Source organism: Cricetulus griseus, chromosome 2 (assembly GCF_003668045.3).
Source record: "Cricetulus griseus strain 17A/GY chromosome 2, alternate assembly CriGri-PICRH-1.0, whole genome shotgun sequence".
Lineage (NCBI taxonomy): Eukaryota > Metazoa > Chordata > Mammalia > Rodentia > Cricetidae > Cricetulus > Cricetulus griseus.
Genome location: NC_048595.1, coordinates 378370065 through 378383538, shown reverse-complemented (window position 1 = coordinate 378383538; position 13474 = coordinate 378370065). Strand labels below are relative to the sequence as shown.

Genomic DNA, 13474 nt, shown 5'->3' with positions numbered 1-13474 from the left:
CTTGTTTTTCCCCACCAGACTTGCACCTAAACTACACTTGATGCTTGCCTATGGCTGCTAGAGGCCCTACTGCTAGGAGGGAGGAGTACTCATTTCAGGTCAGGAAATACTGCTCTCCAAGCACCTGGGGAGGCTGCCTAAAGTATTCTAACTCTGCAATGAAGTGTAAGCGTGAAGTGACCAGCAAGGGGAGGGTCTGCCTCCGGGAAAACCTCTGGACAAGTTGCTCCTGCTCTCTCATTAACTTTTGCTAAGCATCATGCCCATGACTCTTGATGGCAGAGCTGAGAAACAGCAGCCAGCCATGACTGCCTCCCAGCGGCCTGAGCTGCCATCTGCTTTTCAAGTGTCAAACAGATCTCAGCTGCAGAGGCTAGCTCAGACTCCCCTCCCCCAACCCCCCAACAGCCAGCCCTGCAACTGGTGACTCAGCATGGGGGGAGTCTGGAGGAGACACATGGGGGTAGAACTTAGGGGCCTACTGAGGCAGCATTGATAATAACAGGAGTCCAGCAGCAACTCTGCAATTGGGTGGATTCACAGTAATTCCGTTAATATCACTAACTCCTCTGTGAGTTTAGAAAAACAGATCCCTTACTTCAGCCTCCCTAAAATGCAGCCCCAAACAAGATCTAAATACTATAGTCAGATGACCCCTCTTTCCTTATGTAGGACTAACTGTGTCCCCAAAGCCCAAGCAATTACACAGGGACCTCCAGAATGACCTGGGTTGAGATTCGCCTTTATTTCGTTTTGATTTGGGAGTGGAAGGCTCAAGCACAAAGATGATACCAACATCTCAGGCAGTGGAATGACCCCCGACACATGCAGAATACATGGATGCTCACTCTGAATCAGCCATGGACTGACAGCTGTGCCCTGTAAGAGAATGTCCCTGTCACTGTGAAAGCTCCTTACCCTCATTTTTCTTTATTAGTTTCAAGATCCACATCCGTCCTAGGTCGCCTTGTCATTCTCAGCTATTGGGTCTTTCAACACTTTGGGCTCTTTTGTTTTTTAAACTCCAGTGGGCTCAGAGCCCCACCCCTTTGTAAACATGCATCCCCCTAGAGAGAAAGTGAAACCCACACAGGATGCTGGAGCTTAGGCAGCATGCTTCAGAGATGGTCGCCAGCTTGGAAGAAAGGCTGCCTTTTTGCACACCAATGAGAGAGGAGAGGGAGCACTCGGCTTGTACAATCTCACAGTATGACCCTAGCTGTCCACCTCCTACCCCTGCCTGATTACCACCAGGCACCTTCAATCTCTCTTCCCTTGGGAAAAAGACATATGTGAGCTAACAGATAGAGCCCCCCTGGGGACCAGTCAAACCACCATTTTCTTCTTGTTCTGCAAAGGGGATTTCTGAGGTTTGAAGTTCCCCCCAAAATCTGGCTGCTCCCCCCAAAGCCTCCCTAGCAATTTATGGGCCCCATGGAATATGGTTGCTACAAGCCCCCAGCCTCCAGCCTCTGAATTCTCCCAGGGTAGCCTTGGGTTTGCCTTGGTATCTCTCCCCATGGTTTGATGTGGTGACCTGCCTTGGAGGTGACAGGGGAAGTGTCAGGTGCCTTTGCTTTCTGTCCTGTCCTCATCAGCTGTCTGAGCATTGCTGACCGTGCGAAGCTGCCCCTGGGCTGCAGGCTTCACTGACAAGACCAAGCGTTTCCGAAAGGTCTCACAGAGTACTATGTACACAAAGGGATTGAGGCAGCTGTTGGCGTAACCCAAGCTGATGGCCGCGTTGTACAAGTAGACAAATGTGAGGGTGGGGCGGCTGATAGACAGCTGGGTCAGCTGCAGCACGTAGTAGGGTGCCCAGCACACAAAGAACACCAGACAGATGGCGATGGCTGTGCGAGTCACCCTCTTTGTTCGCAGCCGGATGCTACGTTGAGAAGCTGGGGCCACCGAAGATGTCATGCGCTGCAGTATTTTCACATATGCAGCCGTGATGACCACAAAGGGCAGGGCAAAGGCCAGGAAAAACTGGTATAGAGTGAACCAGTAGAGGTCAGTGTCTGGGTTTGGCAGGCGGATGCCACAGCCCACAGCACCCCCTGGGAAGGGGATGAGCCTGGCATAGAGCCACACAGGGGTGATGCTGATGAAAGAGAGAGCCCACAGAAGGCAGATCACCAGAGTGGCCATAGAGGGCTTCCGGAATTTGGTGGAGGAGATGGGGTGGACGGTGGCCAAGTAGCGGTCAATGGCCATGGCAGTCAGGATGTAAGTACTGGTGAACTGACTGTTGGCATCCATGGCTGTGATAAGGGTGCACATGGTTTCCCCAAAGTGCCAGACCCCATTGCCCATGAGCTGGTGGATCATAAAAGGCATGCCCAGGAGGAAGAGCAGATCCACCACAGAGAGGTTAATGATGAAGATGTCTGGGACGTTGCTGCACCAGTGTAGCTTGGATTTCTTCACCACGGCGAAGATGACTGTGGAGTTTCCCACAATGCCCAGGAGACAGATGGTGCCAAACACAGAAGGCATAATAATGTTGATGTAGGAGACACTCCCTTTGCGAGGAGGTGACCCTGGGGACAGAAAGAGCAAGTGTGACCTGCCATCTGCTGTAGAGACTGACGACCTGCCATCCAATGGCACTCCTGCTGACTTCTCATGATAACGCTTTCAGCTTGAAGTCACTGTATCATCTCCCACCTACTGTTAATCCTCTCCCTTACCCTCCTCCACTGTTCCCTGGTGAATACCCCTACTGAATTTCCTAGACCCACCTGTTACTCAAAGGACATACTTCAGCCATTTACTCGGAGGACCAGGAGTCAAGACTCCCATATGTCCCCTGAGAACAGCCTCACATCCCTAAGATTCACCAGGAACCCTTGTCAAAAAAACTTGAAGGACATTCAATAATGCACTGGAGTGTGTGTGTGTGTGTGTGTGTGTGGTTTTCCTTATTTGCACTCTCATCTTCTCACAGACAGCTGGCCAAAGGCTTTATACAGATTCCTAGGCACATCGCAGGAGTGACTGTCACTGTGGGTGTGGGATGTGTTTTAGGCTCAACAGCCCAGCCCTCCCCAGGCTTCCTGACAGGGATTTCCTTGGGCTATGTCTCCTGAGCCTGGGCTTCCCCAGTAGGGCTGAGACTGACGCTGTGTTATACCCCAAAAGCTTGAGAATTTTCTCCACATAAACCCTTCACCTTTCCCTTTCCTCCCTTTCTCCTTCAAAGCTAGAATTTCTGCAAATGTCAAGAAGCTTAATTCACCAGAAAAGTTAATCCTCTCACGCCCTATGATGTCTTTTGCTCCCAGCAGCCTCTGCCAGAGGACAGCAAGGACCACTCAGACCCCATTACCCCAGTGCGAGGCCAGAGGATTGAGCCCAGGGTAGCGGTGAATCAAAGAGCTTCCGCTGGCTCCCACATGCTACCCGCCTGCTCTCTTGCTTGCTTTTTCAGCCTTGATTTTTTTTTTCCCCCATGCAAAGCATATTTGGGACTCACCAGTAAGCTTTCCCTGTCTGCCTCACGCCTCCTCGCTACCAGCCCATGTTATTTCTAGATGTGCCTCTGCCCCACCTCTGTTCTTCCTACCCCTTCTGTCCTAGCTAGTGTCCCCTCCTCTCCTCTTCCCCTCCAGGCAAAGCAGACTGCAGATCTTATCATCGAGAACTGTAAGATAAAGTTTCCTAGGCAGTTTGGCTCTAGAGGTGAAACCTTCCCATTTTCCACACCCATCCCGGAGGAGGGAGGACTCTAACTCGACTCACCGGCCAATGTCAGATTATCCTGGCCATCGGAGATGTTGCTGGCATTGGGGCCAGTGGACAGCAACGAGGCTTGCAGATCCATGCAGCCGGTGCAGGTCGCCTGCTCCCTGGAGTTGAGCGCCCGTCCACCCACGCAGGCTGCGGCAGCCTCCAGTGCCTGCCACCGCCTTGTCCCGAGCGTGAGCCAGCCCTGCAGTCCAGAAAAGGGTCTTCCTCTGCCGCCTGGCAGCCTCTGCTGCCTCTGAGCCCAACTGCTCGCCCCACTCCCTCCTTCCCAGCTCCCACTGACATCACCTAGACACATTAACATTCGGAGGCAGATGCACGTTAACCTCTTCGGTCCCGGCTGCGGCTCCCACTCCTGACTGCCTGCAGAGCAGCAGCTAGGCTCAAGCCGCCCCATGAGGAGGAACCTTCCTCTCACTGGCTCCTGGGGCTGTCTCCTGGGCTCACAGGGGTCGCCAAGCTTGCTTTACATGACCATCCAGGTCTCAGCAAAAACAAAGGGGGAAGCAACCAGCCGTCTGCCTTGAGGATGCTGGACCATGTGGCAGGAGCCAAGGGTACTGTTCCCAGTGGCTGAGACTGAAGCATCCTTGGTCCTCAAGCACGCCAGAGGTCACCCTAGACCCTTACTGCATCCTGGTAACTTCCAAACATCTCCTTAGCTACGTGGTGATTGCTAGCCCTTGCCTGTGGGCCAAGGTGATTCTGGGCTTTTCCATGCTGGCAAAAGTCAGGGTCTGGGATACATAAAGACCCAACTTCCCTCCACACATCATCAGTCTGGACCCACTATGGAGGTTTTATTTTCTAGTGCTCCAAAGTCTCTGAGGCTTTGTCTGGGACTCTGGGACAATTATCAGAGCGTAAGAGAGTAAGTCCACACAGAGATTAGCAAGGGACAGCAGTCTCAGTCGGCATAGGCATTAGAGCATTCTCTGCAGAGGTTCCTGCGGCCAGCTCCAGCAGATCCACAATCATCTGCTGTCACCACACTGGGACCAGATGCACAGTCGGACTCCTTGGCTGCCACGGTTGCCTGTTAACCTTTATTGGGGGGGGGGGTTGAGAAATGGTTTCTCTGTGGCTTTGGAGGCTGCCCTGGAACTCACTTTGTCGACCAGGCTGGCCTTGAACTCACAGAAATCTGCCTGCCTCTACCTCCCAAGTGCTGGGATTAAAGGTCTGCGCCACCACCACCCGGCCCTGTTAACCCTTATTAATGGACTCAGAAGCACAGAGAGACACCCTATAGCTCCCTTGAGTTCCAGCCATTCCCTTCCTTGCTGCCGCTGGACATCAGCATGCCTAGTTCTTCAGGCTAAACTATTGATTATCCCTATCAGCTGTTATAGCTCCTCTTTCTTAGCCTCTTGAGCCACCAGCATGAAGAACTTAAATAAAGCCAGATAGGAACTAAAGATACAATTCCGTTGTTAAGAGTTTGTCTCACAGGCACAAACCCCACTCCCCTGCACTCATAAACTGGACATGGTGCATGCCACTAATCCTAGCACTTAGGAGGTAGAGGCAGGAGGATCAGATTTTCAGGGCTTGACACACCACCACCACCACCACACACACACACACAAAGAAAAAGAAAATCCGATAATAGTTTAGCCATGGGTACAGTAGATGGTTAGTACATCTCTGATGGAGGAGTACCCCAACTCTGTGATACCCTCAGACCTACATGTCTCTTGTGGAGTTAGTGAAGGGGATGCTCCAGTGGTTTGAATGAGAATGTCCCCCATAGGCTCAGACATTTCCATGCTTGGTCCCCAGGTGGTGGACCTTGTTTGGGAAGGATTAGGAAGTGTGTCACTGGAGGTGGTTTTGAGGTTTCAAAAACCCATGCCTCAGTTCCCAGTTAGCTCCCTCTGCTTTCACTTGTAGATCAGGATGTAAGCCTATAGCTGTGCCTGCGACCACACCTTTGCTCCACCATCATGGACTCTAACCCTCTGAAACCATAAGTCCAAACAAAATGCTTTCTTTACTAAGCTGCCTTGATCGTGGTGTCTCAATAGCAATGGGAAACCAAGATGCGTGCTCTCTGAGCTTCCCTGAAGGACTGACTGGTCTGTGCTTTAGCCTCACGTGGTAATTTCCACTCTAGTATTGCACTTGTCTGAGTCCTCTGACTCCTTTCTCAACACTCTGCCAAGTGCCAGAGGCCAGTGGAGAGGCTCAGTGGGGAGCTATTGTTGAATGGGTCCACAGCTTCTGTGTCTGCAGCGGGAGAGAATGTATCTTTAGATGCCCCCAGCTACTCCTACTCCACCACTTCTGCAGCAGCTACTCTGCTCAGTCCCCACCGAGGACAGGTGTCAGTGCAGCACAGCACAAAGAGGATCTGCTAGTGCTGCGTCAGTGCTTCTTGGGGTGCATCTTTGCTCAGTGTGTAATGAAAGTCACAGATAGTTGCCTTCTCCTTGTTCCCTCAGGATATGTCATCATGAGCATTTCTTATGACCTCTCAGCAGTCCAGGGCCAACTTGGCATGGAGTGGACCAGAAATCCATATGCCATGTCTCCCGCTGTCCTGCTTGCTCCTTTTTCATCCCTGATTCCTAGGATCACACTTCCCAGTAGAACACCCACATGCCCCTTAGTCTCCTGACTCTTTTTTTTTTCCTGGGGATCTGAGAGAGTGTGTGACTCACTACTACCAATGGTAGTCAAGGGGAACGGTGGTGTGCAAGCCGTTTGGCAGAGATTTCCTTCTTGCAAAGACAGCATGAAGGAATTATCTCCTTTGCTTCCTCTGAACTTTGTTGTGGCTGGAGGTGCCTCCTGGAATGCCTGCAGCAGGTGAGATGATGCTTATTGATTGGATCAATCAGGGTGTCTGGAGGAAACAGAAGGAGCAAGTGGGAAAGCAGAAAGAGACTTTAATAAAGGGCCTGTCTGTTTACCAAGGTGTGGGTACCACTAAAGAGGAGTCCATGAAGGATGTTGCAGCAGTGTCTGGAGCTGGCAACAGCTCGGTGACATTCCCATGTGCAGACCTGAGCTGGCCAGCTAGCAGAACCCAGAAAGAACTGCCAGGCATGCGGCAGGCAGGAGATACAAAGAACAATAAGCTGAGCCTTCTGACCCACTGCCTTCTGATCTTTCCCTGTGGATACAGTCTGAAAATCATTCTTCTGGGGCCCAGGGCAGAGTAGATGAGGAAAGAAGATTTGAGGGAGCAGATAGAAAATTAACCCAATGGGCTAGGGATGTAACTCCGTTGATAGAGTACTTGCCTAGCATTCAGGAAGCTCTAAGTTCTCTTCCTAACAGAGCATGAGCTGGGAGTGTGGGTGTACCATTGTAGCCCCAGCATTCGGGAAAAGACAGGAGAATCAGAAGTTCAAGGTCATTCTTAACTGCTCAGTCCATTTGAGGCCAAAATGAAATATGAGGTCTCAAAAATAAATAAAGTGCTGGAGAGATGGCTCAGTAGTTAGGAGCACTGACTGCTCTTCAAGAGAACCTGCATTCAATTCCCAGAACCCACATGGCAGCTCACAACTGTCTGTAACTCCAGTTCCAGACACCCATGGCAAAACACCAATGTACATAAAAACTAATAAGCAAATAAATATGAAACTTTTTTGTAGTAGTGGTGGGGTGTTTCGAGACAGGGTTTCTTTCTCTGTGGCTTTAGAGGCTGTCCTGAAACTAGGTCTTGTAGACCAGGCTGGTCTCGAACTCACAGAGATCTACCTGCCTCTGTATCCTGAGCCCTGGGATTAAAGATGTGTGCCACCACCGCCCAGACTCCAGAGAAGATACTGAAGAGATATTGGTCAAAGGATACAATGTCACAAGCAGGGTACTTCTGAGGTGATGGGGTAATTAGCTCCACGTAAAGATTCTACACCAGTTGAATACACATGTCATAAAGCTACTTTGCAGCTGTAAATGTATGCAATTGTTACTTGCCAATATTCCTGTTTAAGCAAAAGAAATCAGAGGTAGAACCAGAAAGGACATGGGACAGAGAGTTGAACCCACTCCTTGTAACTGAGTAGCAAGTCCTTTTTCTTAGTGAAATCCCAATGGCAAAGTCGCCATTTTTTCTGGGCTCATATGAGTTAAAACCTCATCTAATTTTGTAGATTATGGCTCCTTCCATCCACTTAGAAGACTCGCGGGACGGGGAACACTAAGACACTGGGAAGATGGTAGAGGCTTGATGCACCCAGAGAGGAAAGACATTGAAGAGACTTCACTGGTGCAGAGTGGAGCTCTGCCTCCAAGCCTCATCCCTGCTATTGTTTAGTACAACCAGGGCTAGCAGCTTGTGTTCTACTTAGTTCATTGACACAAAGGTCTGATGACTGTGCTCTCAGGTTTGGGTAAATGTACAAAGGTAACAATGTGTTCCTGGCTTCAAAGAGTGTAATTTTGGGGGCAACATGAAGCATCTTTGGACAGATGTCCTTCAATTTGAGTTCTCCTCACGGCCTGTTCACCAAGCATGCTGTGGGCCAGAGAGTCTATGCTGCTTCCCCAGACAAGGTGCTTGGAGACAGAGCTTTATAATTGGCATCATCCAAATGTCTGGAGAAGGCTGCTTTTGTCTCTGGTTCCTCTAAGGAACAGAACTTTGACCTACTCCAATCATTCTGGCTCTTGTCTGTTCTTCATCCCCAGTAAAATCATTAAAAAGGTGGAGTCTGGTGGCTGGAGAGAGGGTATTGGGAGCACTGGCTGCTCTTTCAGAGGACCCAGTTTGAATTTCCAACACTCACATGGCAGCTCACAACTGTCCAGTTTCAAGGGATCCAATACCCTCACACAGACATACATGTAGGCAAAAAAAAAGACAATCCTGTTTCCTGTTTATAGTCATGAACTCTTTTTCCCTGACGTCCACATAGCACCCACTTATCTACCCTGCCCAAGGCATCATAAGGCTTCCATGCATCCCTCTTGTGGATACCCACTATTCTGTCCTTCCCAGGACCCAGCTGCAGTCTGCATGTTTCTTTTTTTTTTGAGGGGGGGTTAAGGGGGTGTTTCGAGACAAGGTTTCTCTGTGGCTTTGGAGGCTGTCCTGGAACTAACTCTTGTAGACCAGGCTGGTCTCAAACTCACAGAGATCCACCTGCCTCTGCATCCCAAGTGCTGGGATCAAAGGTCTGGTCTCCAGAGCAAGTGCCAGGATAGGCTCCAAAGCTACACAGAGAAACCCTGTCTCGGGGAAGAAAAAAAAGAAAAAGAAAGAAAGAAAGAAAAAGAAAGAGAAGAAAACAGGTTAGTGGCTTCCTGATGCTTTCAAAATAAAATTAACCCCCAGCATAGACATGGCTCCCCTCATATTAAAAGTTAACCTCTTGGAAAAGTAAGACTTTAAGAAGTCCCTTGGAAGAAGAGGAAACGCTCAGCCCTTGCTGGGAGCTTCTGGTGGGAGTTAGAGTGGCTTCCCCCACTTATTAGGGAGCATAGATTCTGGGGTTGTAGGAACCAAGCCCAACCTTCTTTTGGGGGAGGGAGGTAAGGGGGTTTTTACAGTAGGCAGGGCTGAGGCAGTCACTAGGATAGTTTCAGCTGCAGAGAATGATGTGCCTAGTCATCACAGGGTCCCTAGAACAAACAGCAGCCTGCCTGCTGTCTTTGTGCTTGATTTGCAAACATGAAAAACTGCAGGGGTTGGGGCTACAGTTCAGTGGTAGAGCAGTTACCGGGTGTGCACAGAATCCCAGGTTCCACCTCCAGCACTGAAAAATAAAAATAAATAAATAAAATCCTTTAGGTATGGTACACAAGAGTCTGACCTTCTCCACAATGATTGTTAGGACAATCTGTCTCCCAATGTCTAAGCATGAAGCAGTCACTACTCCAGAGCCCTGGAAGAAATGGAGCCTGGATATTCCCAGGAAGGGTAATGGAGCTGGGAATGTAGCTTAGTGGAACACTCATCTAGCATGTGTTGAGGCCCTGGGTTTGACGTCTAATGAGTGCTTGCACATGCACAAAGAGGTTGCAAGGATACAGGCTTGACCTGTGAATCTGATTCAGTCCTTCTGGGGTCTAAGCCCATCTTCCAGGATGATTATATGCAGTAGAAGCTCAGTATTGGGCCTTTTGGTGATAAGCAGGCAATGGCTGTTGGTTAATAGGAATTTTTGTTGATCAGGACTCCACTGGGAGCTACTGTCAGAACAGCGTTGAGATGGATCAACTAATCAACGGACTTGACTGGAATGGCTTTACAGAAGTCCCTGTAGCTCTCCAAACCTATTTATTTCAATGCCTCTAGATACATGCCTGGAATAGATGTCCCAGGCACTGGCAGAATTACTACACTGGTTCTCAGTTCAGCAGAGTAAGAGATCTGATGATGAGCAGAGCCAAGTGGAAACTCCTGATTGATCAACAAAAGAAATCTGGCTTCCTCCAAGGAACTGAAGATATTGATAATATCAGGAAGCTGTTGTGGTGTTTCTTGCCTGTAATCCTAGCACCAAAGGAAGGCTGAGGCAGGAGGATCACCACAAGTTCATGGCCATTCTGGGCTACATAGTGAGTTTTGGGTCCGTTTGGGCTATGAAGTAAGATTCTGTCTCTAGCAATAACAAGAAAAACAACAAAACCCACAAGGGGCTGAGGCTGTGGCTCAATAGGCCGAGTGCTTTGCCTTGCATGCACAAAGCCCTGAGTTTCATCCCCAGCACCACATGAATTAGCCAAGGATGATATACATCACTTATCCCAGCACTATGGAGACGGAGGCAAGATGATCAGAAATGCATCTTCAGTGAGTTCAAGGTCAGGTCAGCCAAGGGCAGCATGAGACCCATTCTCAAAAGAGAGAGGGAAACTAGAGAGATGGTCTAGTGGTTAAGAGCACCGACTGTTCTTTCAAAGGACCCAAGTTTGATTCCCAGCACCCACATAGCAGTTAACTACCATCTGCAATCCCAGTCCTAGGGGATCTAACACCCTTTTCTGGCCTCTGTGGGTCCTGCCCATGTATAGTGCAGACACACATGTAGGCAAGACACCCATACACATAAAATAAAAATAATTTTTTAAAAGCCAATAATCCACCCCTCAAAAACAAAATACTCACCTTCATGGCTTTGAAAGACTCTGGGGCGATGATTTTACTAAATTCCTATTTTATTCTTCACCCTGGCTAGTGAAGATGGCATCTGGGTCTTGGACAATGGCACTGGGTTTCCATAAACCTAATTATGTGGTGACTCCGGTTGCAGCTGCTATTTCTGATGTGGTCCCATTGATAGAGAAAATAAATTCCATCCCTGATATGCACTTATTGAGCTGGCAACTGCCTTTTCTCTATTCTAGGGAGCAGAAAAGATCAGAAACTGCTCTCATCCATCAGGGTCATCAGATCACCTACTCCATCATGTCATGGGATGCTGTTAGCTCTTTTGACAGCTCTTCACTTCTCAGACTTCTAACACCTCCTTGTTTCCCAAGATACCACACTATTCCACTGTATACGGATGACATCATGCTGCAGGGGCCAAGGAACAGAAATGAACAAATACCTTAAATGTGACAGAGATGCCATGAAAACACCAAGGTCTGACATCTCAATAAGGGCTCTGGGACCTGGTATTATGAACATGTCTATAGTGCCTGACAATGTACCTTCTATCTCCCACTGCCAAAAAGGCTCAGTGCTTTGAAAGTCCCCAGGGATTTGAGGGTATTGTTGATTTCAGGTGTGCTGTTCCAACCCATTTTCTAGATATCTAAAAGTTCTGGGGCCAGGGATATAGCTCAGGTGGCAGTGTTTGCCTAGCATGCACAAAGCCCCTAGTACTATATAAACCAGGCAAGGTGGTACATGCCTGTAATAGGATCACTCATGATGTGCTGGCAGGAGGATCAGAAGTTCAAGGTCACCCTTCACTACGAAGTTATTTTATGGCTATCATGGGATATATGAGACTCTGTCTTAAAAAAAAAAAAAAGCTGCCAGCTCTGCACAAAGCCCTGAGCAAGAGAAAACTAACTCTGCACCTGGTATGTGTGGTACAAGTTCTGCCACCTAACACTAGAGAACTTGAAGGTCCCACAAGGTGTTGGCTTTCTACAGTGGATGCCAAGGATGCCAAGGCCAAGTAAGCTGTGATATGCCTCACAGTAGAGGATTCTAGGTTTTTTATTTTTAGGTTTCTTTATTTTATTTTATTTTAGGGGCTGGAGAGATGGTTCAGCAGTTAAGAGCACAGGCTATTTTGTTCTTCTAGAGGTCATGAGTTCAAGTCCCAGAACCACATGGTGGCTCACAGCCATCTCTAATGGGATCCAGTGTCCTCTTCTAGTGTGCAGGTGTAAATGCATCCAAAGCACTCATACATAAGTAAACCTTTAACAATGTATCTTATGTGTATGGGTGTTTCACTTACACGTATGTCTGTGCACCATTTGCATGCCTGTTCCTCAAGGAAGCCAAAAAAGGTGTTGGGTCCCCTGAAACTGGAGTTAAAGTTGGTTGTGAACTGGTATGTGGGTGCTAGGAATTGAACCCATGTCCTCTGGAAGAGCGTCCAGTGCTCTTAACCACTAAGCCATCTCTCTCCAGCCTGAAATCCTAGTTTGTTTGGGTTTTGTTTTTATTTTTTGCATTGTTATTGTTTGCTTGCTTGCTTGTTGGCATTTCAAGACAAGGTCTCTCTATGTAGCCCTGGCTGTCCTGGAACTCACAGGCCCTTGCCTCCTGATTGCTGGGATTAACCAACCATGCCCAGCAACCCAGTACAGGCACTCAGGAGACAGCACCACCACACCCAGCTTCCTGGTCCTAAGTCTTGCTCTCTTCAAACTGTTTCTTACCTTCCTTTGCAGAAATAACCCATGTTTACTTCTAGGTTCTGGTAGACACCAAATGCCTAAGCATCAAATAACAGATGACCAAAGCATCTTGGCCAGCTGTCACGAACTTGCCACAGCTGTTTCCTACTTCTTCCTTGTCATTTGAAGGTGAGATTTATGCCCTGGGGAGGACAAGCAGGCTCTGAAATGATTGCCACTGCAGCTGTAGCCTGCTCAGGCATCACTACCACCCTTCTGTCAGCCCATACCTAGGGCCATTGAGTTCTTCCACACACAGAAGGGACACTCTGAACCTGGTGGCCAATGACTCTTCACTATGACACCAGACATCACAGGCTTTAATTTTTGTGGGTTCTGTTTGGTTTGCAGCTCTGGGGTAGAGTCAGGGCCTTCTGCATGCTAGCCAGGCACTCTACCACTGAGTCACATCTCCAGCAGCTAGCATTGACTTTTGATGACTCTGCTCAGTTGAGGCTCAGCCTTCCACTTAGCTAGGCTGCCCTCCCTGCAGTGGTGACTGGTCTCAAGTCTAGAGGGGGTGAGTCATTGCTCCTTCACTAAGGTAATGGAAAGGAGCAAGAATGGATCCCAGGGAAATCTCCTGGGTGCTCCTTTCTTACTATCCCATCCATAGTCAGGAAAAAGAAAGGGACATGTCCATGACCCTTTATAGTCAGCATCAAGAGCACAAATCCAATTGGCATTAAGGTTTGAACACTTTATTAGGGAGAAATATTGCCCAGAGCTCAGTGTGGAGCACTCAGAAGGAGGCAAGGGAGGAAGGTCAGGAACTCAAGGCCAGCTTGGACTACAAACCAGAATCCTGTCTCAAACAAACAAACAAATAAACAAACTGTAAGGTCTAGGGAGACAACTCTGTGGTTGAGAGTGCTTACTGCTCTTACAAAGAACCATAGGT

General features: G+C 48.8%; 1 protein-coding gene across 1 annotated transcript; it reads right to left on the bottom strand.

The window, feature by feature from the left end:
• Nucleotides 1–1563: 1563 nt before the first annotated feature.
• LOC100765019 (melanin-concentrating hormone receptor 1) lies at nt 1564–4035 on the bottom strand. Its single transcript, XM_027404313.2, is given in 3 exon segments — nt 1564–2543; nt 3745–3861; nt 3864–4035. Coding segments are annotated over 3 exon segments (1269 nt in total).
• Nucleotides 4036–13474: the final 9439 nt, after the last annotated feature.